General features: G+C 44.4%; 1 protein-coding gene across 1 annotated transcript in view; it reads right to left on the bottom strand.

Annotated features, from left to right (window-relative positions):
• LOC137432838 (phosphatidate cytidylyltransferase 2) overlaps positions 1 to 24,873 on the bottom strand; it is a 36,605-nt gene extending 11,732 nt beyond the window's left edge. Inside the window, exons 1-4 of the mRNA XM_068125086.2 lie at positions 24,666 to 24,873; positions 11,141 to 11,334; positions 1,344 to 1,440; positions 80 to 177 (exon numbers count right to left, since the gene is read on the bottom strand). Coding sequence (XP_067981187.2) covers positions 80 to 177; positions 1,344 to 1,440; positions 11,141 to 11,334; positions 24,666 to 24,722 — 446 coding nt within the window. The 5' untranslated portion in view covers positions 24,723 to 24,873. The remainder of the gene's footprint in view (positions 1 to 79; positions 178 to 1,343; positions 1,441 to 11,140; positions 11,335 to 24,665) is intronic.
• Between the last annotated feature and the right edge of the window lie 2,496 nt (positions 24,874 to 27,369).

The raw sequence follows: 27,369 nt of genomic DNA, 5'->3' as shown, positions 1-27,369 counted from the left end.
TAAAACATGTTGTTTGTCAATATTAGATCAACTTTAAGATATGCGGAACATGTGACAACTTCTCAACTTTTGCACATACCAACTGAGTGTCCGGAACCAGGGCAGGTCATATGAGTGGTAAACGTTGTACCCAATCATAATGATTTCCTGAAAACACTTTATCTGGACAATGAACACCTGCAAAACAAGACAAACCCAACACAGGCAAGAAAACTTTGACAGGGTTAAATGTATGACTCAAAACAGAAAATGTATGACTCAAAGAGTACAAGTATTGCAGCCACGCACGTGCTTGGCTCCTCCATGTAAATGCCGGGTAATTATTCAAGAGCGGATTTCAAATGCCATGGGACAAGTTGGCGATTTGAAAATAAAAACCATCAAAATCCATTTACAAATAATGAGTGCATTCTACTTACTACTCTATGTCTTTTTGAGCAGACAACACGACCAAATCATCCAACTCAATGAGACCCGACAGGGTTAAAAATGTAGGCAAATCACGTATGGATGTCATGAGAAATGCCGACATGACTTTTAATAACCGGCAATTCCAAGTGGAGAGCACATCTTTTGCATCGCTGACTACGGGACAATGTTCGGGCAAAAGAAGGTATTCGCAGGTTGTTATCGCGAGGCTAACCCGAGGACGTTCTTGGGCAAAGTCCAGGCTACGTTGAGGCAAATCTCCCAGCATGTGTGCAGTCTAATACGTCCGGTACGCGGCCAGCTTCGGACAAACTTTGTGATTGAAGAGTAGGCGCATCAAAAACGAATGCATCTGTCGATTTGCAGAATACAACTTCTAATCATTTAAGTGTGCAACCCAGTTGAAAGGCACCCTAAATTTGAGAACACATGTGTACAATTGTAAGGGACAGGACAGTATGAAGAGGTGAACATCTAGGAGAGAGGAAGGGAGAGGAAGGGAGAGGAAGGGAGAGGAAGGGAGAGGAAGGGAGAGGAAGGGAGAGGAAGGGAGAGGAAGGGAGAGGAAGGAAGAGGAAGGAAGAGGAAGGAAGAGGAAGGAAGAGGAAGGAAGAGGAAGGAAGAGGACATAGAGATAGAGATAGAGATAGAGATAGAGATAGAGAGAGAGAGAGAGAGAGAGAGAGAGAGAGAGAGAGAGAGAGAGAGAGAGAGAGAGAGAGAGAGAGAGAGAGAGAGAGAGAGAGAGAGACTGGATCTCAATGCAAATGATTACAAGACTAAAGCACCACATTTCCAAATGCGAAGCCATATACAATGGAGGATGTCCGAATGGTTGACTCAAGGCAAATACTCAAACTCAAATGGTATTGCAACGAAACTAGAAATAGAAATCACAAAGGCAAACAACCTACGATCAACACGAGGACGAATGCCCCCAAGTAGATAATGACAAAGAAGAAGCCGATCATAGCAAGGCTGAGGATTCCACGAATCCACCAGTTCTTCCATCTGCAGCACGAGTGGCAGACATTGAGGACACGTATTAGATCAGTTACATCACGAGATAATGAGACAAAATGAAGTACAGTCCAGTACAGTGATGAAAAGACAGAACAAGTAAGTAGCTTTGGCTCTACTTTTATCACGTTGTTCTGGTTTCCTTAAGGCCCAGGGTGGAGTACTAGATGGTAAAGATTGCATTAGTATCATCGAGATGATGAATAATTAAATAGACCGGTGGATTGAATTCATGGAGTGTGGATGGAGCACAGGCTTGATGGACCAAGTGGCCTCCCCCTGTGTTCAAGTTACTTGTATATAACAAGGAAGACAATGGGAGACATGGGTAATTTTTTTATGCAAATTAAAAACACATAAGTAGACCTAAGTGGACACTAACACATTTCCATTAGTAGACAAGAGGTCGATTCCCAAGTAGGGGAAGGCGGGGCAAGTTGAGCATAGGGGTAAGTTGAGCCACCACCTCCCAGCCAGTGATGAATGAGTCAGACTTTGTGGTGGCGCCATCTATAGATGCCCCATTGCATAACTCCAAATTCTGCCATATTGTTTTCTAAATTGAAACAGAAACCAGTGTTGCAGAGGGAAAAATCCAATTTTCAGCCATAAAAGTAAAAAGGTGTAAAACAGGTAAGTTCACGTTTCTTCCATATGCAGCATAGATATAATATGGATATCAGATGACAATTGTTAGTCCAGGTATGTGTCTCCATTCTTGTCATAGACTTTAATACGATGGATGCATAGAATATGTGTGTATGTGGAGACATCTCAGAAAGTTCAGACTGGGGTAAGTTGAGCCAGACCCTACGGGGCAAATCGAGCTGTGGCTCAACTTGCCAACTCATGTTGGTTGAGATAATAATAATTAGCATTTATAATGCGCTTTTCCCCAAAGGCTCAAAGCGCTTACAGAATACCATATTATTACCCCGGTCATTGGATACATTGCGAGCCTGCACCACACTGGGTGTACCATCTCCACTCCCCGGGGAGCATTCCCTGCCGTGCTGCCATTTCAAGCGCTCCGAGCAAAGCTCGGGCAAATGTGCTGGCAAATCAAGATTTGTGCATTACATTGCTCGGGTTGATGTACTGAATGGAGAGGAATTTCAGTTTGAAGGTGTCTTCCTGCAGAAGGTTGCTGGAAAAGTTGGATCTGACAACCCAGTGTTTGTTCCAAACCCAAAGGATGAAGCAGGATTTGAACTGGAAGGCATCGTGCGTAAGCTGCCACAGCCTAAGTGCGTTGGCAGTTCTGCCCGTTGTTCTGGACAGCTTGTGTTCAATTGTGACTTGTCAGTTTGGCAGCTTAATTGACTTGATTTCTGACATGTTTAGTTTTAGTTCCAGATCCAAATGATGAAGCTGGCATTGATGAGCAAGATATTGTGCCTTAATTGCCACGGTCTGACTGTTGGCCTTTCTGGGTGTATTTGGGACACTTTTGTTTTATTGTGACTTAAAACTGTGGTAGCTGTTTTCAACTCAATCCAGCTGCCACATTGAATTATAACCATGAACACAAGGTACATGTAAATATTTCGTTCAGTGTTGTAACAAGTACATTAAATATTTTTCAGGCAGACAAATTTTTGTACTTCAGTTATCTTTATTTGGGGCAATGATCAACTATTTGGGATACTTTTTGTTTAATTGTGACTTGAAACTGTGACAGGTGGATTGAGTTGACTTTTCTTACCACAGTTGACAATCTTGTTTTTCTATGAGAGTGACTCAATTTGTTCGTAACTGATTACTATAACCATGAACACAAGGTAATCATTTCGTTCAGTGTTGTATAACTTTACAACATTAAATATTTTTCTGGCAAAACAATGGTTTTCTACTTTAGTTATCTTTACTTGGGGCAATGATCAACTTACCCCTATGTGGTACAACTTACCCCAGAGGTTGGATCAACTTACCCCTCAGGCGGGGCAAGTTGAGCCATTTGGCCTCCGTTTTTTCAAAGGTCACAGTGACTTTCAGTGTGGGGATAGAAAGTAAGAACTAGCTACAAAATGTTTCCCAAGGATTAAATTAGAAGGCAAGATACTCATTTGTGCAAGATCATCAGTAAGTTCAGTCCTAACATTCCAAGAACAAAAACTGGCTCAACTTGCCCCGCCTTCTCCTACTGTCACTCTCCGACCGGTGGCAAGTTGGTTGGTTCTCTATTTCATACCAAGTTTACCTTTGGCCTTACTCCTCCCGCCCTCTCAGAGCTACCCCAGGTTGCACGGGTTTATCCACAAACACTCGCCTGCTCATCCTCCCAAAGTCCGCACTGGTTGCCCACGTGCATACATTCATTCCCTCATTCTCCCGATTGTGGAATCACTCCTCATGTTTAAAGTTTCATCCTCCTCAGTTCAGCCTTTCAAATGTGCTGCCCATCACTACCTCATGATCCCTTCTCCACTCACATATTCTATCCTGTTCCTCTCTGGGCCACTGTTACTCATTTTTGTGGCATTCCTCCTTTCCTACTTGTGCATGCCCAATTTCCCATTCCCTTCGGAAATTTACAAACCCGCTGTTCTTTATCATTCCGCTTCTCCAAGTACTCCAAGTACAAGTACTTCTCCAAGTACATGGGGTGTACTTATTAAATAAAAGAAACTCATTGATGGACATGGGAGGAAAAAATAATCAAATAGCCAGAAGGATTGAGGTCGGCTAGGCTAGCGACAGAACTTCATTATCACAGTCATCAAATGTTTTCTCCCCAGAAGACAGATGCTTCTTCTTCTCGGCAAATATGTTGTGATTGGAACGCGCTTCTTGTGTTCTTTGTACATGGTCATAAATAAGATCATAAAATAAGAATGCATGATATTTGGATGCAAAGTGCAGGGGTGAGGAGGCCGAAGCAGAGGAGTATGGGTCGGGTTAAAAATCAAGGGGAGGAATGCACTCGCAAAGAAGAAACAACCAGACAGTGGAAATTATCAAGTGGCTACAAATAAGAGGTTTCCCATGTGGACACACACACTCACTGACAAGAAGAACAGAAATACCAAACAAGTAAACCAGTAAAAAAAAAAGTTAAAAAAAAGAAAAAAGTAGATACAAGGGTTGTGCGGCTCAGGCCAACAATCTAAAAATAATGCTGCACCGCATCCACAGGCTGTCAAATAAAAGAACAGAAAAAAACATAAAATAAATACAACAGGAGGGAAAACAGGAAGGGGAAGAAAGAGTGCAGTTTAACACTCCACCACCTATCCTCGAGGCTTGCTCCCTCAACATTATATCATCCCTCAGTCCCTCTATCGAGTCCCTCCAAGTCGCATGTGTTCTTGCAGCAAACCCGTCCATGAAAAATCCCAAAACCCAAGTGTACTGCAAATCGTCACTCCTTTATTCCTCTTTTCTCCCTTCTGGGTGTGATTCAATCTGACCAGGGCTTCAAAATAGCAATGGCAGAACACCCTCAGGTCACCCTCCAATCCCTACGCGTGATTTTCGCTTTCCTCGTTAACTCTTCCACATCTATTTGCAGGAAGATATCGATGCTCCCTTTGCTCTTGTCTCGCCTCTTTCTGTTTCTTTATCACCTTGATGTGTCCGTGTGTTGTCCTACTGCCCACAGTGCCAGTGTGTTGTTTTCTATCCTCCGTTGCCTCGCTTTTCCATGAGGAGAGGCTTTGTATACAAAATTCTTCAAAATAACTATAAAGAGCTAAAATAGATGTTTAGTAATTAAAAATATTTTTTTTCAGAACACATATAGACAAATGACGAAAATAGTTTCATGACGCACACATAAAAAAACAAAATACAAACTATGGACTTCCTCAAGCTTAAGGCTGCTATATCCTCTTTATTGCAAAATTGAATGTATGTCTATAGTGTGTGTGTGTGTGTGTGTGTGTGTGTGTGTGTGTGTGTGTGTGTGTGTGTGTGTGTGTGTGTGTGTGTGTGTGTGTGTGTGTGTGTGTGTGTGTGTGTGTGTGTGTGTGTGTGTGTGTGTGTGTGTGTGTGTGTGTGTGTGTGTGTGTGTGTGTGTGTGTGTGTGTGTGTGTGTGTGTGTGTGTGTGTGTGTACAGTCACGTGAAAAAGTAAGTACACCCCATGTAAAGTTTTGACTTTTTCAACATATTTCAACATACAGCTATTTGATCTTCATTTAAGCAATATTGATAGATAAAGGTGAGCATGCCCTAGTATAACAAATATCATGAAACATTTACATTTTGTAGTCCATTGTATAATTTAAATGAACATAAATGCAAATTTCGCATGTGGAAAAAGTAAGTACACCCTTGGCTCTAATAGGTGGTATTGCCCCCTTTGGCAGAAACAACCTCAAGTAGGCGTTTCTTATAACTGTCTACCAGTCTCTGACATCGACTGGGAGAAATTTTTGCCCACTACTCCATGCTGAATTCTTTCAGCTGTGCGATGTTTGAGGTGTTTCTTGCATGCACAGCTCGTTTCAAATCCCCCCACAACATCCACAACATCTCGATGGGATTTAGATCCGGGCTTTGAATTGGCCATTCCAGAACCCTCCATTTCTTTCTTTTCATCCATTCCTTGGTGGATTTACTGGTATGTTTAGGGTCATTGGCATGTTGCAAGGTCCACCTTCGGTTGAGCTTCAAATTTCCGACAGATGGCCTCACATTATCCTCAAGCACCCTCTGGTACAATGAAGAATTCATAGTGGATTATATGATGGTGAGCTGCCCAGGCCCTGATGCAGCAAAGCTGCCCCAAACCATAATATTTCCACCACCATGCTTTACAGTTGGTATCGGGTTTTTGTGGTCAAATGCTGTCTTTGGTTTTTGCCAAACATGTCTTCTGGTACTGTGGCCAAATAGCTCTACCTTTGACTCATCTGTCCAGAGCACATTGTTCCAGAAGTGCTGGTCTTTGCCGAGGTGTTCATTGGCAAAATTTAGTCTTGCCCTGATGTTCTTTCTGGACAGCAAAGTTTTCCTCCTGGCACACCTCCCATGTAGATCAAATTTGTGCAGCCTCTTTCTCCTGGTAGACTTGTTCACTTTGACATCAACAGTGGCAAGAGCTACCTGTAGGTCCCGTGATGACATTCTGGGGTTCTTAGAGACTTCTTTCAGCATCTTGCGGTCTGCTCTCGGGCTGAACATGCTGGGGCGGCCTGGCCTGAACAAGTTGGCAGTTGTTTGGAATCTTCTCCACTTGTAGATGATCTTCCGGACAGTCGAATGATTGATTTCAAGTTGTTTGGAGATCTTTTTAAATCCCTTCCCAGACTCGTAGGCATCTATAACCTTCTTTCTGAAGGCCTCAGAGAGCTCTTTTAATCTAGGCATGGTGACGCCGCACATTTCAACAACAAAGAGCAAACCAAACTAAATGTCTGAGGTTTAAATAAGACAGGTTCCTCCAAGATCCTCTCTAACGATGTTCTAATCATTTGCACCTGAGCTGGTGCACCTGATTCTAATTTTAGGTATTTGAAGTAGTGATAAATGTAGGGGTGTACTTACTTTTTTCACATGCGAAATTTCCATTTATGTTTATTTAAATTATACAATGGACTACAAAATGTAAATGTTTCATGATATTTGTTATATTATATCACCTTTATCTATCAATATTGTTGAAATGAAGATCAAATAGCTGTATGTTGAAATATGTTGAAAAAGTCAAAACTTTACATGGGGTGTACTTACTTTTTCATGTGACTGTATATCCCCATGCCGTTGCGGCCAAATAAATTTGCATAAAGGAACCAAGAAAAGCTACACAAGGTTAGCCCTTTGCTGTTTAAATTCCTACCCTGGGATTCTCCACAGCTACAGAGATTGACACGAGTACATACATGGAAAGTCCAATGATACATGCGTTTCCCCCCCCCCCCCCCCCCCCCCCCCCCACTCGCCAAATCCCATTCTTCAGCCACCGGACGAGGTTTCATCGCCAATTCATCTCTTGGTCATCAGTAACAGTGAAGACGGAAACACACCATTGAGGCCCCCATGCCATGTACAATGCCAATTTAGCAGTTATCATCTATCTATAATTCCAGTAATCTCTGTGTGTATGTCTGTGTGTCTGTGTGTCTGTGACCGCTGTTTCTCGACAACCACGGGTCCGATATACTTTAAACTTGCCAGGTATATTGCTGGGGACCCGAGGATGTGCCTTTTCAAGGTTTCATATTATCTATCTATAATTCCAGTAATCTCTGTGTGTATGTCTGTGTGTCTGTGTGTCTGTGACCGCTGTTTCTCGACAACCACGGGTCCGATATACTTTAAACTTGCCAGGTATATTGCTGGGGACCCGAGGATGTGCCTTTTCAAGGTTTCATATTAATCGGAGAAGTAGTTACCGAGCTATGGCGATTTCTTTACCAAACTCCGCAAGCCGTTCGCTTTGGACCAAACCATTTCATGTAAATAGAGGGGGGGGGATTGTCACCGTACTCGCAAGCCGTTCGCTTTGGACCAAACCATTTCATGTAAATAGAGGGGGGGGGATATAATTTTCGATATACAATATATATAGTACGGGCATGCCCTAGTATATTATAAACACCTCAAGGTCAAATCACGTCTCTCGCCTATAATAATAGGAGGGAACAACCAATCGCCACTCACATAATCAATTATCCCCAGCTACGCATAGGACTTTATAATTAAACCATCTGCCCTTCCAGCCAAATAATTAGGTGAGAGGCGATTGGTTGTTCCCTCCAATTACAGGTGAGACATGATTGACCCATATAATAGTTATACATACATCCGATGGTACCATATTCTGAGATACAAAGCATTGGTTCTTCCGAAGCAGTTTCCAGGCCTGTGGTCATGCTGAGTGATTTGTCACCCCTCTCCGAGTAGTAGTTAAGGCAGGAATTTGCGATTTGTTCAGGGTGCCGGCGATAGCACGCCTACTTTTTACGAAGGACACGGTGGGATCTATAACGTCCACCAACTAATTCCGGCAGACGGAACACCGAGTGCAACGTCCATCCGAGGGATGGCACACACATTGAGGAAGGACTGCCTGTGAAACAACGGGATGACAGTTTATAGCTGGGTCAGCATTCGAACCCAGGCTGGACAGCTTAGAGGTCACTGTGCCTACTTCTAGACCACCTGTCAGCCTATATATGTGTCCGATATGGATATGGATGTCAAAAAATGAAATCCAAATTAAAACCAGAACGGCACTCGCTAGAGCGCATACCTCCGCCATGCTGAAGTTTGTTTTGTACCCCACTGATAGGCCGGATCTGGATTCGAACCTGAACCAAAATCTAATCGGCTTGTTCTTGTCACCTAGCCAACTCGTCTACCTAGTTTAGTCATAACCCGTCCACAACTTTTATAAATAGCACGTTATATATCATTTTTCGCCCATCTCTCAATAGTGAAGCATCACCTAGAAATTAAACAATTCTCGTATCCGAATCCATATTCAGATCTTCACCAAAATTGAATCGATTAGTCCTCGTCACACACACCAAACCCCTCCACCAAATTTCGTCCAGATCCGTCCATAACTTTTTGAGATATCCTGCTATATGTTGGTTTTAGCCCTGTCGCTCAATGGTGAAGAATCACTTCAAAGATTCCACTCGCGGATCCAGATCTGGATCTTCACCGAAATTGAACCAATTCTTCCTTGTCACACACCAAACCTCTCCATCAAGTTTCGTCTGAATCAGCCCATAACTTTTTGAGATATCCTGCTATTTACCGTTTTTGGCCCGATCTCCCAATGGTGAAGAATCGCTTTTTTAAATTCTAGTATAGTCAGGTTCACTTTGTCAATAAATTATATTTCGTTCAAAATCATGGTAGATTAGCAAACCTATACATTTTTGGAAAGGTTATAGCATAAGGAAACTAAAAATCAATGTTTACATTTGGAGAGATACCTGCATGGCGGCCATTTTGGATTTTCAAAATGGCCACTGTAAAATACATATTTTGTTCTATTTCTGCCTCTAATTACCCTAAAAACTTTTTAAAATATACTAAACCTATATTTTCAGGGACAAGGAATCCAATGAAAGTATCAAATTAGTGCTATGGGGAATGGTAAGACACGAATCAAAGGTTTTGAATTGCAAAATACTGTCTTTATATTCGCGATAAGTTGCATAATCAAATACATGTTATCATTTTGTACAGGCAGTTAATAACATCAAAATGTGTCACAATAATTCATATCACCAAACATACACAGGCAGTCAGCAAAATCATATATACACATGCAGTCAGTATAACTTCACATCTACACAGGCAGTCAATGACAAAATATACACAGGCAGTCAATGGCATCAAACATACACGATTACAGAATATGCCATTTAGAGTTCGTCATCACTGTCCTGTGTGTCGTATCCGACAATATAGTCCGCATCGTTTTCACAGTCCGTTCCACACAAGCAAAGGTCGGTCAAATTGATTGGCAAATCGAATTGGTCGAATGGTCGATCGAATCGAATTCGATGAATCGAATCGAATCGATCGAATTGGTCGAATGGTCGAATGGTCGATCGAAGCGATTGGTCGAATGGTCGAATTGGTCGAATGGAATTGGTCGAATTGGTCGAATCGAATTGGTCGAATCGAATTGGTCGGAATTGGCAAATGTAAACATTGATTTTCAGATTTTCCATGTAATAACGTTTCCAAAAATGTATAGGTTTGCTAATCTACCATGATTTTGAACGAAAAAACATAGTGAACCTGACTAGTAGCCGGATCCGATTACGGATCGTCACCAAAATCGAATCATTTCGTCCTTGTCACATACACTACCTCTCTGTCAAATTTCGTCCAAATCCGTCCACAACCTTTTTGAGATATCTTGTTCAAAAACAGACAGGGGTGAAAACATAACCTCATCCACCTTCAGTGGCGGAGGTAATTACACTGCATATGCAAAAAAAAAAGTCCTGGTGAAAATTTAATACAAAAAATATATTTGGTACAACTATGAGGTAAAAATAAATCCTATTAACATATTAAGCTGCAGCAACATCCGCAAGTCATACATGATTTTTTAAAAGCGAATACCTCGGGCAGCAGCGAACAAGATTGAATTATGGGAGACCATAGCCATGGAAATGAGAATATAATACTCAACATGAATATGGATGTGATAAGGGGGCACAAAGCGATTGAATGTCGCTGGGGAATGAAAATGCTATTTATAGGGAAATATCAGTATTCATTTGCTAATTTTGAAGATCCGATTCGAAATAAACCCTCTTTCGGGAAACAACAGAAACGACCAGCTTCCTGCCACGAGGAAATGGTTAAAAGTACCTCCAACAGATCAATTCAAACACACTGAAGGTTTAATTATTTAAAACGATGATCTTAACCTGTCATGCATTGCACCGAGGCCGTGTAAATCCGCAAGGTTTATAAACACCCGTTATGTCATAACAAGCACTCAAGTTGCAGCAACAAGCAACACGTGTTGTGGAATTCAACACTGCTGCCCGGCCCAAGCCTCCGCCAGATGCTCTTAATCTGTGCTGACAGCGAGCTAGTTCCACGATCTGAAAAATCCCATGGATACATTAAGCTTATTTATTCCTTTCCTCCAAAAGAGCACAAGTGTTAAAAAGCCAATCGGATTGTCCGTGCTGCCCTCACCCCGCAGTCATACAATGTAAAAGGACACCGTTCTGAGTTCAAAATACACACAGGCAGTCACCGACCTCGACGAAAGCCCGGATAATGCCTTGCTCAGGACTTCGGGTGTGTTGTCCACCGACGTTGGCACCTCCTGGATGTCCGAATCGCCTTTGGGATCCTCTCTCCCCCCGTCCTTCTTGTCCATTTCGTCACCATCAAACTCCTCATCGCCATCTTTCATGGCGGTCCCCGCATGGTGTTGATTTCCAGGGTCCACCTGTGGTATAAACAAAGGACGACTAGCATTTTTACTTGAAGCATAGACAGATGGCGAGACGGACGAGTCGAAGGAGCTGCCAAACATTGTGCATTTTCCCTGGTGGATAAAATAATTAATGTTTAAAAAAATCCCTTCTCACATCCAAGAATAGCAGACTCCTTTTAAGGAGATTATGAGAGCAAATAAATAAACAAGAAATATGGCGTGCATAGCATACTTGCCAAATACCAAAAATAAGTTGTTGGCCTATGACGACCTCAAAATAATTGGTGGTTTAATTAGGTGACCTGGTATGCAAATCCTCTTCAAATTTCAAGTCAACCAGATGAAAATTGAGGATTTTAGAAATTTGGCTTTTGTTGACCTTTTGGTAACAGTGTACCTCACTCACTGATAGCCGATATGAAATGATAGTCCCAGTCAGATGTCACTATGAGAGTCACATGCAACTATGGGAGTCATACATCACTATAATATGTCACTATCATCATCATGTCCTTTTGTGGACCTCAAAAATACTTGCTAGTTGAATTCAGCGACCAGACATGCAAGTCATCTTCAAATTTCAAGCTAATCGGATAAAAATTGAGGATTTCAGAAATTTGGCCGATGTTAACCTTTTGGCCTATGTTGACCTCAAAAATACTTGGTGGATGAATTCAGTGACGAGATATGCAAATCCTCTTAAATTTCAAGTCAATCAGATGAAAATTGAGGATTTTATAAATTTGACAGTTGGTGATCTTTAGCCTATGTTGACATATTGACCTTTTGACCCCAAAAACAAAAGGCTTCTTGCTTATGACCAACTCTACCATTTGGTGAAGTTTCTTGAAGATCGGTTGAAAATTGTGACCTGTTGGCGACTGACATACAGACCAACAAACAAACAAACAGACAAACAGAACAAGAAGACGTCATGCAGAGCACCTTTTGACCTCAAATATAGTTATTTTCCCAATTCAGTGAGGCACTATGATTTTCAAATTCTGAATTGATGATGCTGTGATGCTGATGATGATGATGTGATGATGTGATGCTGATGATGTGATAGTGAGTGATGCTGATGCTGTTAGATTTTCAGTCAATCGGATGAAAATTGACGGGTTTTCAGATGAAAATTGACGATATTGGAAGTTTGACCTTGAGTTGACCTTTGACCTTTTGCCCTCAAAAAAAGTTAGTTTCCCAATTCAGTGAGGCACTATGCAAATGCTTTAAAATGTCAAGTCAATCTGATGAAAATTGATGTTTTTTCATATGAAAATTGATGATTTTGGAAATTTGACCTAGAGTTGACCTTTGACCTCAAAAATAGTTGGTTTCCCAATTCAGTGAGGCGCTATGCAAATGCTGTTAAATTTTTAAGTCAATCGGATGAAAATTGATGATTTTGGAAGTTTGACCTAGAGTTGACCTTTGAACTCAAAATAAATAGGCTTCTCAATTGTGACGATCTCTACAGCTTGGTGAAGTTTCATGACGATCGGGTTAGAATTGTGACCTGTAGGCGAGTGACAAACAAACAAACAGACAGAATGAAAAATCACGAGTAGAGCAACACTTGGCAAAACAGAACAAACAACAACAACAAACTTTCCCTCGCGGTCCCCATGTACTGTCTTTGTCTTTCCCTCGCGGTCCCTATGTGCTGTCTTTGTCTTTCCCTCGCGGTCCCCATGTACTGTCTTTGTCTTTCCCTCGCGGTTGTCAGCTCTTTCACGAGCCTCGATTCAGTATAGAAAAAAAAAAAAAGAAAAAAAAAAAGTTGAATGGCACTCAGTATATATATATAGCATCCTTTTGACCTCAAAAACAATTAGTGGTTGAATTCAGTGACCTGACATGCAAATCGTCTTCAAAGTTTAAGTTAATCGAGGCTCATGACCATTTTAAGGCCATTTTCCCTGCTAGAGCGGGGGTTAGCCTTGCGGTCCCCATGACAATCTTCTCCATTTTGCCCTATTTTCTGCATCTCTCCTTGTTAACCCCCTTGCCCGCATTTCTTCTTCCACCATCTTTAGCCAAGTCTTTCTCGGTCTTCCCCGTCCTCTACTTCCTTCTACATTAATTTCCATCACTCGGAGATCTTGGAGACGGTGGCAGGGATTCTCGAAGCTCCACACGGTCTCCACGTTTTCAAACTTAAGTCTGTTCACAATTGTATTTTGTCGAAACTGTATTTATCTTTCGGTGTGTGAAGTTATAGTGTGCACCTTGGAAGTTTCTCGGTGTTTATCTTTCATAAATTAATCGTCTGTTTGCTGCGTCGCGAGCAAGGCCTTTGCCGCGTCGCGAGCGATTTGAAATCGAAGTTAAGTAATTGTTCCCATTTGTATTTTCGTTATAACTGTATTTATTTTATGGTGTGTGTAAGTATATTGTGTCCCGACGAAGATTTTCGGTGCAAATCTTTCATACCTGTATTGAAAATCGTGTTAATTCATGTCGTGTCTTGAGGCCTTGTACAGTATACACTGTACAACCTTGAGGCTTTGTTTTTCTCTCAGCGGTCCGTCGTTTGTGATCCAATAACTTTCGTTCTCTGTTTTCCCAGTCTTTTCACCCCATAGCCTACTTCCTTGTGTAAATCTCAACTCCCCCCCAAAAAAAAAAAACATTTCCTTCTCTGTTCTCTTTCGTTTATTCATTCTTATTCGTTCGTTCATTCGTTCTTCGACCACGTGTTTCTCCCCCATTTCCCCAGATAGTTTTCACTGTTATTAACCTTCAATGTTTACACTTTCCCCTCAAGTTATGTATTCCATCATATATTATAACACCTTTTTCTTCTTCTTCTTTAAAAGGCTGCTTTCGACTTGCTCACCAAATCTATTCATCCCAAAACAAAATTCCATCTCCTATAGTGCCTTTTTTCTACATTCCCTAAACTCTCCTGCACTCCATCCTCCATCCTTAAACGTATTTTAACTCGAATGTCACAAGAAACTCATTTTGCAATAAATGTTCGTTTCCCATCAATCGTACACTTTCTAAAATCAAATCTCACCCCTCCCCTCCAAATCTTCCCCATAACCCTTCCACTCCAAATCTTCCCCATCACCCCTCCCCTCCAAATCTTCCCCATCACCCATCCCTTTCAAATCTTCCCCCTTTCCCCTCCCCTCCTAATCCTCCCCATCACCCATCCCTTTCAAATCTCCCCCCTTGCCCCCTCCCTCCTAAACTACCCCCTCACCCCTCCCCTCCAAGACTCCCCCTCGCCCCACCCCTCCTAGACTCCTCCCTCACCCCTCCCCTCCAAATCTCCCCCATATCCCATCCCTTTCAAATCCCTCCCCTTGTCCCTTCCCTCCCAAACTCCCCCCTCGCCCCTCCCCTTCAAATCTCCCCACCCTCATTTCTTCTCAATTTCCGTCCTCTCACTCCCCCTCCTCAAAGCATCCTCCCTGCTTCTTCCCCCTTCCAACTCTCACCTCCATCTCCCCCAACCTTCTGCCTCGCTCTTCCCCCTCCTCAAATAACACCTCATTGTGCCTCACCCAATCACCATCAAACCTTTTGTCCGCCCCATCCTTCCCTTTCTTCGAGCTATTCTGAAATCTCTGACACACCTTCAACAGCTCTCCCTACCTCTTCCACCTCTTCCACATCTTACCCTACCCCTCCTCCCCCCTGTTCTGTATCCGATGCTCCCCCTTCCTCTTCATTAACGGTATGGACCTCAAACATCCGGGGCCTTCGTTCAAACTTAACTGATCTCTCCAAACAGGTTGCTTCTGTCAAACCAGCCGTGATCTGCTTAACAGAAACTTTCCTCCCTCATGATGTCTCTGATTCCTTAGTATCTCTCCCGGGCTACTCCCTCCTCCGGTATGATAGACCTGAGCCTCGTCCTGGAGGTGGGGTTGCTATCTTTATCAAAAACTCTCTTCCTCACTCGCCCTGCACTGCACTCTCTCCACCTCACCCCCTGGAATACCTCTGGCTACGGCTTTCCCTTCGCTCCCACCTCTTGTTCATATGTGTGTTGTACTGTCCACCAAACAGTGATGACTCCATCTACATCTCGCTGTCTGATAATATGGACCAACTTCTATCTACTCATCCCAACTCTCTCTTCCTCATATGTGGTGATTTCAACTGTCATCATGCCAGTTGGCTGGGTGTGGGTACCTCTCTCACCAGCCATGACTCCTCAGCAAAGGACTTCTGCGACTCACTGGGACTGACACAATCTGTCAATTTCCCGACCCGGATCTCAGTCAACGGAGCATCTTCTCTTCTGGACGTGGTTATGACTAACTTCCCTGAAAATGTCTGCTGCTCTTCTTCTGCTCCAATCGGATCATCTGATCATGTCCTTGTTAAAGTGGACATCTCTCTGACCATCCTCAGGGAGCCTGCTCAGCGTCGACGAGTTTGACATTTCACTCAGGCCAACTGGCACGGTCTTCAAGCAGCCATCAATCATCTGGACTGGTCTCCCATCTCTACCACCTCTGACATCAACTCATCCTGGGAATTCTTCCAAAGTAAATTGCTCTCTCTCATGCACAGATTTATCCCATCTCGTCTTCAGTTGTCATACCCTTCCTCCCGTCCATGGTACACGGAATCTTGTGGTGAGGCTGTTGCCCAGAAACAACTTGCCTTCGTCTCCTGGAAAGCAAATCCAACGGATGGAAATCTCATTTCCTTTCACAAAGCCCGAAACAAGTGTGTGTCCACCCTCAGGAGAGCCAGGAAACAATATCTCTCCGTTCTCAAAACCGAACTCTCTTATCTGTCTCCCTCTTCCAAATCCTGGTGGCGTCTGGTCAAATCCGTTTCTGGTGTTTGTTCCCCCTCCATCCCCTCCCTTACCTCAAACGGCTCAAACTCTCGAGCTGACTCCGCACATGAAAAAGCTGAATGCCTCAACTCTGTGTTTGCCTCTAAATCTTGTGTCCCAAACCCATCCCTCTCTGTACCCACCATACCCAGTCGTACCCAGCTGCTCCTGGACTCCGTGTCCTTTCCTCCTGACAAGGTGGAAAAGTTTCTGTCAACCCTCGACTCTGATTCTGCAACTGGACCCGACGGCATCAGCCCATGGGTCCTAAAATCCTGCTCTGCCGCTCTATCTCACCCTCTCTCTGTTCTCTTCACCCTCTCTTTTGCTCAAGGTCAACTGCCATCTGCTTGGAAATCAGCCAACATCACCGCTTTGCACAAAAAAGGTGCAAAAACAGATCCTAGCAACTACAGACCAATCAGCCTTCTCCCAATTATCAGCAAAGTCATGGAATCCATCATTGCTTCGGATATGAAATCTTTCCTCTTCTCCAATGGCTTGATCTCTGATCATCAATTTGGTTTCAGACCAGGTCACTCTACTCTGGACATGCTGCTTCTGCTGTCTCAACAATGGATGGAGGTCCTCAATGCCAAACAGGAAATTAGAGCTGTCTCCCTCGACATATCACGTGCCTTCGATACGGTCTGGCACCCCGCTCTGCTCACCAAACTCTCCTCCTTTGGTATCCATGGAAATCTCCACGCATGGCTGGCGGACTTCCTCTCTAGTCGTCGTCAACGTGTGGCCCTGAATGGGTTTCTCTCATCTCCTCTTCCTGTTCAGGCTGGAGTTCCCCAAGTCAGTGTTCTGGGTCCTGTGCTTTTTCTGGTCTTCATCAATGATCTCTCTGACTCTCTTGAAAATCCTCTCTATCTCTTTGCTGATGACTCCACTCTCTGCCGCTCCATTCCTCTTCCCTCAGATCGGCAGTCTGCAGCCTCCTCACTCTCTGAAGACTTGGACAAAATCACAGACTGGTCAAACAAGTGGAACATGTCTTTCAATCCTGACAAATCTCACACTCTTACGATGTCTCTCCGAAAAGATCGACTGGACAACCCTCCCATCTACTTTCTCAACAATCCTCTCCAAGAAGTTCTGTCGCTCAAGCTTTTGGGTCTCACTATCTGCCATGATCTTTCTTGGGAAAACCACATTTCCAAGCTGGCCTCCAAAGCCAGTCGCCGACTGGGCATCCTCCGTCGTGCGAAGTCCTTCCTCGGCACACCTGAGCTCCTCACCACATACAAGGCTTTCATCCACAGCTCAATGGAATACTGTTCTCCCCTATGGGCCGGTGCTCCTGCCTCACACCTAGCTCGGCTTCACGCTGTTGAAACCAAAGCTTTCAGAATTATTGGAATCTCCCGCGATGAAGCTATCTCTGAGGGCCTTTCACTCACTCACCGCAGGCAGGTAGTTGGTCTTTCTGTCTTCTACCGACTCCTCTCCGGCCTTGCACCCCCAGCTCTCTCTGTGCTCTGTCCCCCAAATATTCCTACAGGTCGCACAAGATCTGCCAGCAACCCTCTGATGGTTAAACTGCCGAAATCTCGGCTCTCTGCTCACCTTCACTCTTTCATTCCTCTTTTCTCCCGCCTCTGGAACAAACTCCCTCACTCCCTTCAATCCCACTCCTCCCTCCAGGTCTTTAAAACAGCTGTTGACCACCATCTCTTATCTTCCCCCATCCAAAACCTTGATCTTTTCTACGCCCGCTAATTCACCCCAGATCCACCTTGTTTGAAATTCCAACTTCTTTCCTGGAAGTCCTGGCAGTGTCCATATGTTTTATACCTCTCCCACTCCCCCCCTTCCCATCCCTCCCCCCCCCCCCCAAAGCCCTCGCCCTCTCTCAGATCTCTCGATGTCTCCATGTCTCTCGGTCCCTGCTCTCAAATGTGTTTGTGTCCTTCCCCCTCTCTCCCCATCTTGTCTACCGCTCCCGATGTTATATGTTTTATGTGTCGGTTTGTCTTTCTGTGTGATTAATGTTCGCTCTTTCACGAGCCTCGATCTTGTATACAAAAAAAAAAAAAAAAAAAAAAATCTGATGAAAATTGACAATTTTAGAAATTTGAGGATTTTAGAAATTTGGAGAAAGTGGTTGACCTTTGGACTATGTTGACCTTTTGGCCTCCACTGATCTCAAAAATAGTTGGTGGTTGAATTCAGTTCGCTGATATGGAAATCCTATTCAAATTTCAAGTCAATCGGAAGAAAATTGAGAATTTTAGAAATTTCAAAAAAAGTAGTTGACCTTTGGCCTATGTTGACGTTATGACCAATGTTGATCTGAAAAAAAAATGGTGGTTGAAATCAGTTTGCCGATATGAAAAGCCTATTAAAATTTCAAATCAATCGGATGAAAATTGAGGATTTTAGAAATTTGAAATTGTTGTTGACCTTTGGCCTACGTTGACCTTTTGGCCTACGTCGATCTCAAAAATAGTTGGTGGTTGAATTCAGTTAACTGATATGTAAATCCTCTTCAAATGTCAAGTCAATCGGATGAAAATTGAGGATGTTAGAAATTCCAAAAAAAGTGGTTGACCTTTGGCCTATGTTGACCTTTTGGCCTATGCTGGTCTCAAAAATAGTTAGTGGTTGAATTCAGTTAGCCGATATGTAAATCCTCGTCAAATTTCAGGTCAATTGGATGAAAATTGAGGATTTTAGAAATTGGAAAAACGTGGTTGACCTTTGGCCTATGTTGACCTTGTGACCTTTTGAACTCAAAAATACATAGGAATTTGTCGGACCACAAACTCTACCGTTTGGTGAAGTTTCGTGAAGATCGGTTAAAAACTGTAACCTGAAGGCAAGTATAAGTGAGCGGCCAGACAAACACACAAACACACACACAAACCGGAGTGACCAACACCAAAAAAATTTTTTGCCAAGTAATAACAAACCGACCAACATACTTGAAAAATCTTCCATTTTCGAAGTAATAAAATGATAATTGAACACGAGTGCACGAGAACCAGAGGAAGCTCCTCGGAGGCGAAGCCATGTCACCGTAAATGGTTTCGGAGCAGCAGGTCAAGGAAATATTAAATAAATTAGGGGGCCTCGCCGTCTCGGAAATGGCAATGCTATTTTCGGAACAATATCTGCTGCAGGTACAACACTAAATTCCTGCAGCATATACGATTCCCAGTCATTATGAGTCTGTCGTTTCCATGCAACCACCAGTCAGCCATAATTGGCTCCACGTGACATTGGCCAAACCGAAATCCTCAGTGAAATCGTCCCCTTGTTCTATCAAGAGCACAGTCGCGTCCAATTCATCCCTGTTTGCTCAAGAGTCTCCTCGTGTCCACAGTGGAGCATTAAAACATCAATACATTCACCACATCGATCTAATCAAAGTGCTCTGGGGGGAAACAGGAGGGGGTAGTAACAGTAACCTCCCCGCAAGCCAAGTGACATCACATGTCACATGTCATAAGCAACCATTTGTGGAGGCTGTTTATCATACTGTGCTTGTGTCATCATTGTGTCACCATAATAGTCCTAGTCAGATGTCACTATGAGAGTCAGATGCCACTATGGGAGTCGTACGTCACTATAACATGTCACTATCATCATCATGTGTCACTATGTCATGTCACATGTCACATGTCACCATTTATTCCAGATAAGCAAAACACCCTGCAACCCATGCCTAGAGAATACAGACTTTTTGGCCCACCGGCCACATTTTCCTTTGCGGGTCTGCACACAATTGCTGGTTGCATCATTTCTGAGTCATTGATGCAGTGCCCCCACTGAAGGTCAGCACAGGAATTTGGAATTTGGTTGAAGCGCTGGTACACAATGGCCTACTCTTCGTCAAAAGACACAGTGGGATCTTTTTTTTTTTCTTTTTTTTTGTATACTGAATCGAGGCTCGTGAAAGAGCTAACATTTACTTCACAAACAAATCAACCAGACAAACAAAATATATAAAAAGAGGGAGCGGAAAACAAGATGGGGAGAGAAGGGGAAGCACACAAACACAACATTTGAGAGCAGGGAGATGTGTGGAAGGGAGAGGGCTTGGGGGGAGGAGGCGTGGGAAGGGGGGGGGGGGAGGGTGGAGGGAGAAGTATAAAACACAAGGACACCAAGGACTTCCAGGACAGAAGTTGGTATTTCAAAAAAGTGGATTTGGGGTGAAATTAGCGGGGGTAGAAAAGATCAAGGTTTTGGATGGGGGAAGATAAGAGATGGTGGTGAACAGCTGTTTTAAAGACCTGGAGGGTGGAGTGGGATTGAAGAGAGTGAGGGAGTTTGTTCCAGAGGCAGGAGAAAAGAGGAATGAAGGAGTTAAGGTGAGCAGAGAGTCTTGATTTTGGCAGTTTGACCATAAGAGGGTTGCAGGCAGATCTTGTGCGACCTGTAGGAATATTTGCGGGACAGAGCCCAGAGAGAGCTGGGGGGGGGGCAAGGCCAGAGAGGAGTCGGCAGAAGATGGAAAGACCACCAACCTGCCTGCGGTGAGTGAGTGAGTGAGAGGCCCTTGGAGTTAGCTTCATCGCGGGAGATTCCAATGATTCTGAATGCTTTGGTTTCAACAGCGTGAAGACGAGCTAGGTGTGAGGCAGGAGCACCAGCCCAGAGGGGAGAGCAGTATTCCATTGAGCTGCGGATGAAAGCCTTGTATGTGGTGAGGAGCTCAGGTGTGCCAAGGAAGGACTTCGCACGACGGAGGATGCCCAGTCGGCGACTGGCTTTGGAGGCCAGATTTGAAATGTGGTTTTCCCAGGAAAGATCATGGCAGATAGTGAGACCCAAAAGCTTGAGTGACAGAACTTCTTGGAGAGGATTATTCAGAAAGTGGATGGGAGGGTTGTCCAGTCGGTCTTTTCGGAGAGACATCGTAAGAGTGTGAGATTTGTCAGGATTGAAAGACATGTTCCACTTGTTTACCCAGTCTGTGATTTTGTCCAGGTCTGCAGAGAGTGAGGAGGCAGCAGACTGCCGATCTGAGGGATGAAGAATGGAGCGACAGAGAGTAGAGTCATCAGCAAAGAGATACAGAGGATTTTCAAGAGAGTCAGAGAGATCATTGATGAAGACCAGAAAAGGCACAGGGCCCAGAACACTGCCTTGTGGAACTCCAGCCTGAACAGGAAGAGGAGATGAGAGAAACCCATTCAGGGCCACACGTTGACTACGACTAGAGAGGAAGTCCGCCAGCCATGCGTGGAGATTTCCATGGATACCAAAAGAGGAGAGTTTGGTGAGCAGAGCGGGGTGCCAGACCGTATCGAAGGCACGTGATATGTCAAGGGAGACTGCTCTAATTTCCTGTTTGGCATTGAGGACCTCCATCCATTGTTGAGAAAGCAGAAGCAGCATGTCCAGAGTAGAGTGTCCACTGTCCAGGTCTGAAACCAAATTGATGATCAGAGATCAAGCCATTGGAGAAGAGGAAAGATTTCATATCTGAAGCAATGATGGATTCCATGACTTTGCTGATAATTGGGAGAAGGCTGATTAGTCTGTAGTTGCTGGGATCTGTTTTTGCACCTTTTTTGTGCAAAGCGGTGATGTTGGCAGATTTCCAAGCAGATGGAAGATGACCTTGAGCAAAAGAGAGGGTGAAGAGAACAGAGAGAGGGAGTGAAAGAGCGGAAGAACAGGATTTTAGGACCCGTGGGCTGATGCCGTCAGGTCCAGTTGCAGAATCCGAGTCGAGGGTTGACAGAAACTTTTCCACCTTGTCAGGAGGAAAGGACACAGAGTCCAGGAGCAGCTGGGTACGACTGGGTACGGTGGGTACAGAGAGGGATGGGTTTGGGACACAAACGATGTCCTTTAACGATAACACTTTAACGATGATAGTCCTCGTCAGACCATGCAGGGTCAGAGCGAGCAGTAACGGTCCACCCGTGGTTCCAGAACAGGTATTCTGTTTTTGAAGATCATGTCGTCCGTACATGGCCATCGGTTCTCCAATGGTGTCTCGGCAAACCGGCTCGTCATGCTGCCTTGAGAGAAGAGTCAAAGGGTCTCGACCCACCTACGTACCAGGCTACGTCAGAGCAAGACCCGATCTACCAATGTCACATTCATCAAGGGCTGCCACAAACTATCCTGTTGCAAACAGACAAGATGCTCTCGACACTAATGGTCTTTCAAAGGTCATTAAGGAACGTTTGCAGACTTTGCTAATGGTCGGTCTAATCATAAATTCTGGTATGAAAGTGGATTTAATGAACTGAACTGTGATTCAGAAAACTTGAGACTCGGATCCAAAGAAGCAAAATCAATATCACCCGATGTAGATCATCGACAGGGAGAAGGTGCGTCATCTGTCTGTGGACCACAATGCCCACCTAATACCCTGATAACCACAATGTCCACCTTATACCCTGCTAACCACAATGCCCACCTAATACCCTGATAACCACAATGCCCACCTAATACCCTGATAACCACAATGTCCACCTTATACCCTGATAACCACAATGTCCACCTTATACCCTGATAACCACAATGTCCACCTTACACCCTGATAACCACAATGTCCACCTTATACCCTGCTAACCACAATGTCCACCTTATACCCTGATAACCACAATGTCCACCTTACACCCTGATAACCACAATGTCCACCTTATACCCTGCTAACCACAATGTCCACCTTATACCCTGATAACCACAATGTCCACCTTATACCCTGATAACCACAATGTCCACCTTATACCCTGCTAACCACAATGTCCACCTTATACCCTACTAACCACAATGTCCACCTTATACCCTGCTAACCACAATGCCCACCTTATACCCTGCTAACCACAATGTCCACCTTATACCTGCTAACCACAATGTCCACCTTATACCCTGATAACCACAATGTCCACCTTATACCCTGCTAACCACAATGTCCACCTTATACCCTGCTAACCACAATGTCCACCTTATACCCTGCTAACCACAATGTCCACCTTATACCCTGCTAACCACAATGTCCACCTTATACCCTGCTAACCACAATGTCCACCTTATACCCTGCTAACCACAATGTCCACCTTATACCCTGATAACCACAATGTCCACCTTATACCCTGCTAACCACAATGTCCACCTTATACCCTGCTAACCACAATGTCCACCTTATACCCTGCTAACCATAATGTCCACCTTATATCCTGGTAACTACAATGGCCACCTTATACCCTGCTAACCACAATGCCCACCTTATACCCTGTTAACCACAATGTCCACCATATACCCTGCTAACCACAATGTCCACCATATACCCTGCTAACCACAATGTCCACCTTATACCCTGCTAACCACAATGTCCACCATATACCCTGCTAACCACAATCGCCACCTTAACCCCAGTTAGTACCACAATGGCCACCTTACCCCCTGGTAACCACAATGTCCACCTTATACCCTGATAACCACAATGTCCACCTTACCCCCTGGTAACCACAATGTCCACCTTACCCCATAGTAACCACAATGTCCACCTTACACACTACTAACCACAATGGTCACCTTACACCTGGTAACCACAAAGGCTACCTTACCCCCATGGTAACCACAATGGCCACCTTATCCCCATGGTAACCAAAATGGTCATGTTACCCCCTAGTAACCACAATGTCCACCTTACACCCTACTAACCACTATGGTCACCTTGCACCCTGCTAACCACAATGGTCACCTTACACGTGGTAACCACAATGGCTACCTTACCCCCATGGTAACCACAATGGCCACCTTACCCCCATGGTAACCACAATGGCCACCTTACCCCCCAGTAACCACAATGTCCATCTTACACCCTAGTAACCACTATGGTCACCTTACCCACTGGTAACCACAATGCAAATGCATTGAGCCTGGAACGACCAACGTTGTGCTGTAAACTATTGAACACCGACCTTAGTTGACTCCAGCACAGCACCCAGCTGATACTATGGTAATATGGTATCAATATCACCTGATGTAGATCATCGGCAGGGAGAGTGTGGTTGGGTCAGGTAATGGTTGGGTCAAGTAATGGTTGGGTCAGGTAATGGTTGGGTCAGGTAATGGTTGGGTCAGGGTACACAATTTTGTGTACCCTGACCTGTTGTGTACCCTGCTACGTCGGAGGTCTTAACGATGTAGGTAGACTACACGATCAAGGCTGAAGTGAAGAGCCACCTCCAACATCGGCGAAGACCCGTTAGAGACCTGACCTGGGCCGCTCAGCACGAGCTTCCAAACGACCTTTACACTAGAGACAAGTTCCACCCTTTTGTAGCTCATGAGGGTCATGCTCGACGTACAAACACAAACAGATCCTTTACTCTTTAGTAAACGCCAGACGCATCACATGGACAATGTCCTTTACTACACTTATACATCCCCCGGGCTCTCTCCCGGATACTCGAGACGCACACCGATCATTCCCCGACCCCTCATCTCTTTCCCAAACACCGTGATTCCCATTGCACTTCATCCCCATCACAGCTTCGTTTTCTCGTCAGTTCAGGAAATATCCAGTAAAACGCCAATGGCGATACCTTACCGACTCTGCGACGCATGCCGGCTCCTGATCATGTTGCCTCCGTCGCAGCTCTGTCATTGCAGGAACCAAGAGAAACCGCCGGCACGGCGACACTGGGCGTGAGATCGCGCTCAGAGCGAGAGGAAAAGTGCGTGCACCAGTGCAGCACGACCGAAGGTACCTCCCTCCGCCCGATCGGATTGCTGGTCTCGCGAGATTCTCCTGTAACGAGATTTCCACCAGGGGGAACCAACGTGTGTCTGTGATTCTGTGAGAGTCTGTGATTCTGTGAGGGGTCTGTGATTCTGTAAGGGGTCTGTGATTCTGTGAGGTGTCTGTGTTTCTGTGAGGTGTCTGTGTTTCTGTGAGGAGTCTGTGATTCTGTGAGGGGTCTGTGTTTCTGTGAGGGGTATGTTTCTGTGAGGTTTCTGTGGTTCTGTAAGGGGTCTGTGATTTTGTAAGGGGTCTGTGATTTTGTAAGGATTCTATCAGGAGTCTGTGTTTCTGTGAGGAGTCTGTGATTCTGTGAGGTGTCTGTGATTCTGTGAGGGGTCTGTGATTTTGTGAGGGTTCTGTGATTCTGTGAGGGGTCTGTGTTTCTGTGAGGGGTATGTTTCTGTGAGGTTTCTGTGGTTCTGTAAGGGGTCTGTGATTTTGTAAGGGGTCTGTGATTTTGTAAGGATTCTATCAGGAGTCTGTGTTTCTGTGAGGAGTCTGTGATTCTGTGAGGTGTCTGTGATTCTGTGAGGGGTCTGTGATTTTGTGAGGGTTCTGTGATTCTGTGAGGTTTATGATTTTGCAAGGATTCTGTCAGGAGTCTGTGTTTCTGTGAGGAGTCTGTGATTCTGTGAGGTTTATGATTTTGCAAGGATTCTGTCAGGAGTCTGTGTTTCTGTGAGGAGTCTGTGTTTCTGTGAGGTTTATGATTTTGCAAGGATTCTATCAGGAGTCTGTGTTTCTGTGAGGGTTCTGTGATTCTGTGAGGTTTATGATTTTGCAAGGATTCTGTCAGGAGTCTGTGTTTCTGTGAGGAGTCTGTGATTCTGTGAGGTTTATGATTTTGCAAGGATTCTGTGAGGAGTCTGTGTTTCTGTGAGGAGTCTGTGATTCTGTGAGGTGTCTGTGATTCTGTGAGTGGTCTGTGATTATGTATGGGTTCTGTGTTTCTGTGAGGAGTATGTGATTCCCCCTTACTCTTCCTCACACATTGTCCCACTCACCAACCTAACCCTAACCCTAACAACCTTCATTTGCAATTCCACAGACGTAAACTCTCCCCCCCCCCCCACCCTCTCTTCCTCCCCCCCCCCCCTCTCTTCTTTCCCCCCCCCCCCCCCCCCCCCCCCCCCACGAATTTTCACGGTAAAGATGGACATTTAACCCTTTATGGAATAATCGTGTGAATCAAACATTGAAATGGACAATTAACATAGTTATCTACCAGGTGAGTATTTACGACATTGGCGTTCGCTGTATATAAACGTCCAGCCAGTGTCACTGAGTAATCTGTGGTTATGGTTTTTAATTACTCACCTTGAGCTCTCTTACTATAACCCAGCTATAAACTGCCATCCTGGTGTTTACCATGCAGTGACAGGGCGACGCATCAATGTGTATGCTGTCCCTCGGAGTGACGTCATACTGGGCGTCCCGTCTGGTCCCCACGGTGTCTTGCACGTAGAGTAGGTGAATTATCGTCGGCATTTGGAAAACAATGACTAATTCCTGCTCTAAACTACTGAGGGCACCACATCACCCAGTACAGTCATCTTCCCAGCAATGATGTTACCTCCACCACCGAAGGTGGACGGACTCAGAGGAATTGTGTTTTCACCACGATATCTGTCTGTCTGCGATCAGGATATCTCAAAAGGTTGTGTACGGATTTGGACAAAACTTGGTGGACTGGTTGAGTGTGTGACTAGGACGAATTGATTCTATTTTGGTGAAGATCCGGATCTGGATACTATAATTACCCTGCACTCGAGAAGCGAAAAGTGGGGTTAAGCAATGGCATGCATAAGTACGTACGTAGTCTCTGCATTTTAATTTTTTTTCCTCAGCAACCGTTGGTCCGATTGACAATAAATTTTGCACCATAGCAGCGCCTCCTGCTGTAGAATTTTAGTGCTAATTATGATGTCATAGGTCACGTGGCATGGGCGCCATCTTGGAAACACTTTGCACCTCCATATCTCCAAAACCGCTCAATGGAAAAAATTAAAACATGGTTCATTGTCAAGCACTCCAGATGGGGAACAAGTTTAGTTAATGATGATGTCATCGGTGTCTTCATTATGACGTCATAATTCGACTAGTACAACGCCTGATCCGATAAGTGTGAATTTTTTATACATCAGTCAGGATAAACTGATCTACTTCATCTATATAGCACCAGCCATTTGAGGTTTTGCTTCTGTAAGCCTGAAATACCGACAGCCTGACATCTATCTATAATTCCAGTAATCTCTGTTTGTACGTCTGTACGTTTGTACGTCTGTACGTTTGTCTGTGACCGCTGTTTCTCGACAACCACGGGTCCGATATACTTTTAACTTGCCAGGTATATTGCTGGGGACCCGAGGATGTGCCTTTTCAAGGTTTCATATTAATCGGACAATTACTTACCGAGCTATGTCCAAAAAACGATTCAACCAATCAGAGAGCAGCGAACGATCGCGTGTGCCGAACGTGGAGGACACACTCTGCCTCAGATGGTACATTT

This window comes from Myxine glutinosa, chromosome 8 (assembly GCF_964187855.1).
Source record: "Myxine glutinosa chromosome 8, kmMyxGlut1.1, whole genome shotgun sequence".
In the NCBI taxonomy this organism is placed as follows: domain Eukaryota; kingdom Metazoa; phylum Chordata; class Myxini; order Myxiniformes; family Myxinidae; genus Myxine; species Myxine glutinosa.
The sequence above is the reverse complement of the archived record's forward strand: the minus strand, read 5'-3'. Positions and strand labels throughout refer to the sequence as shown.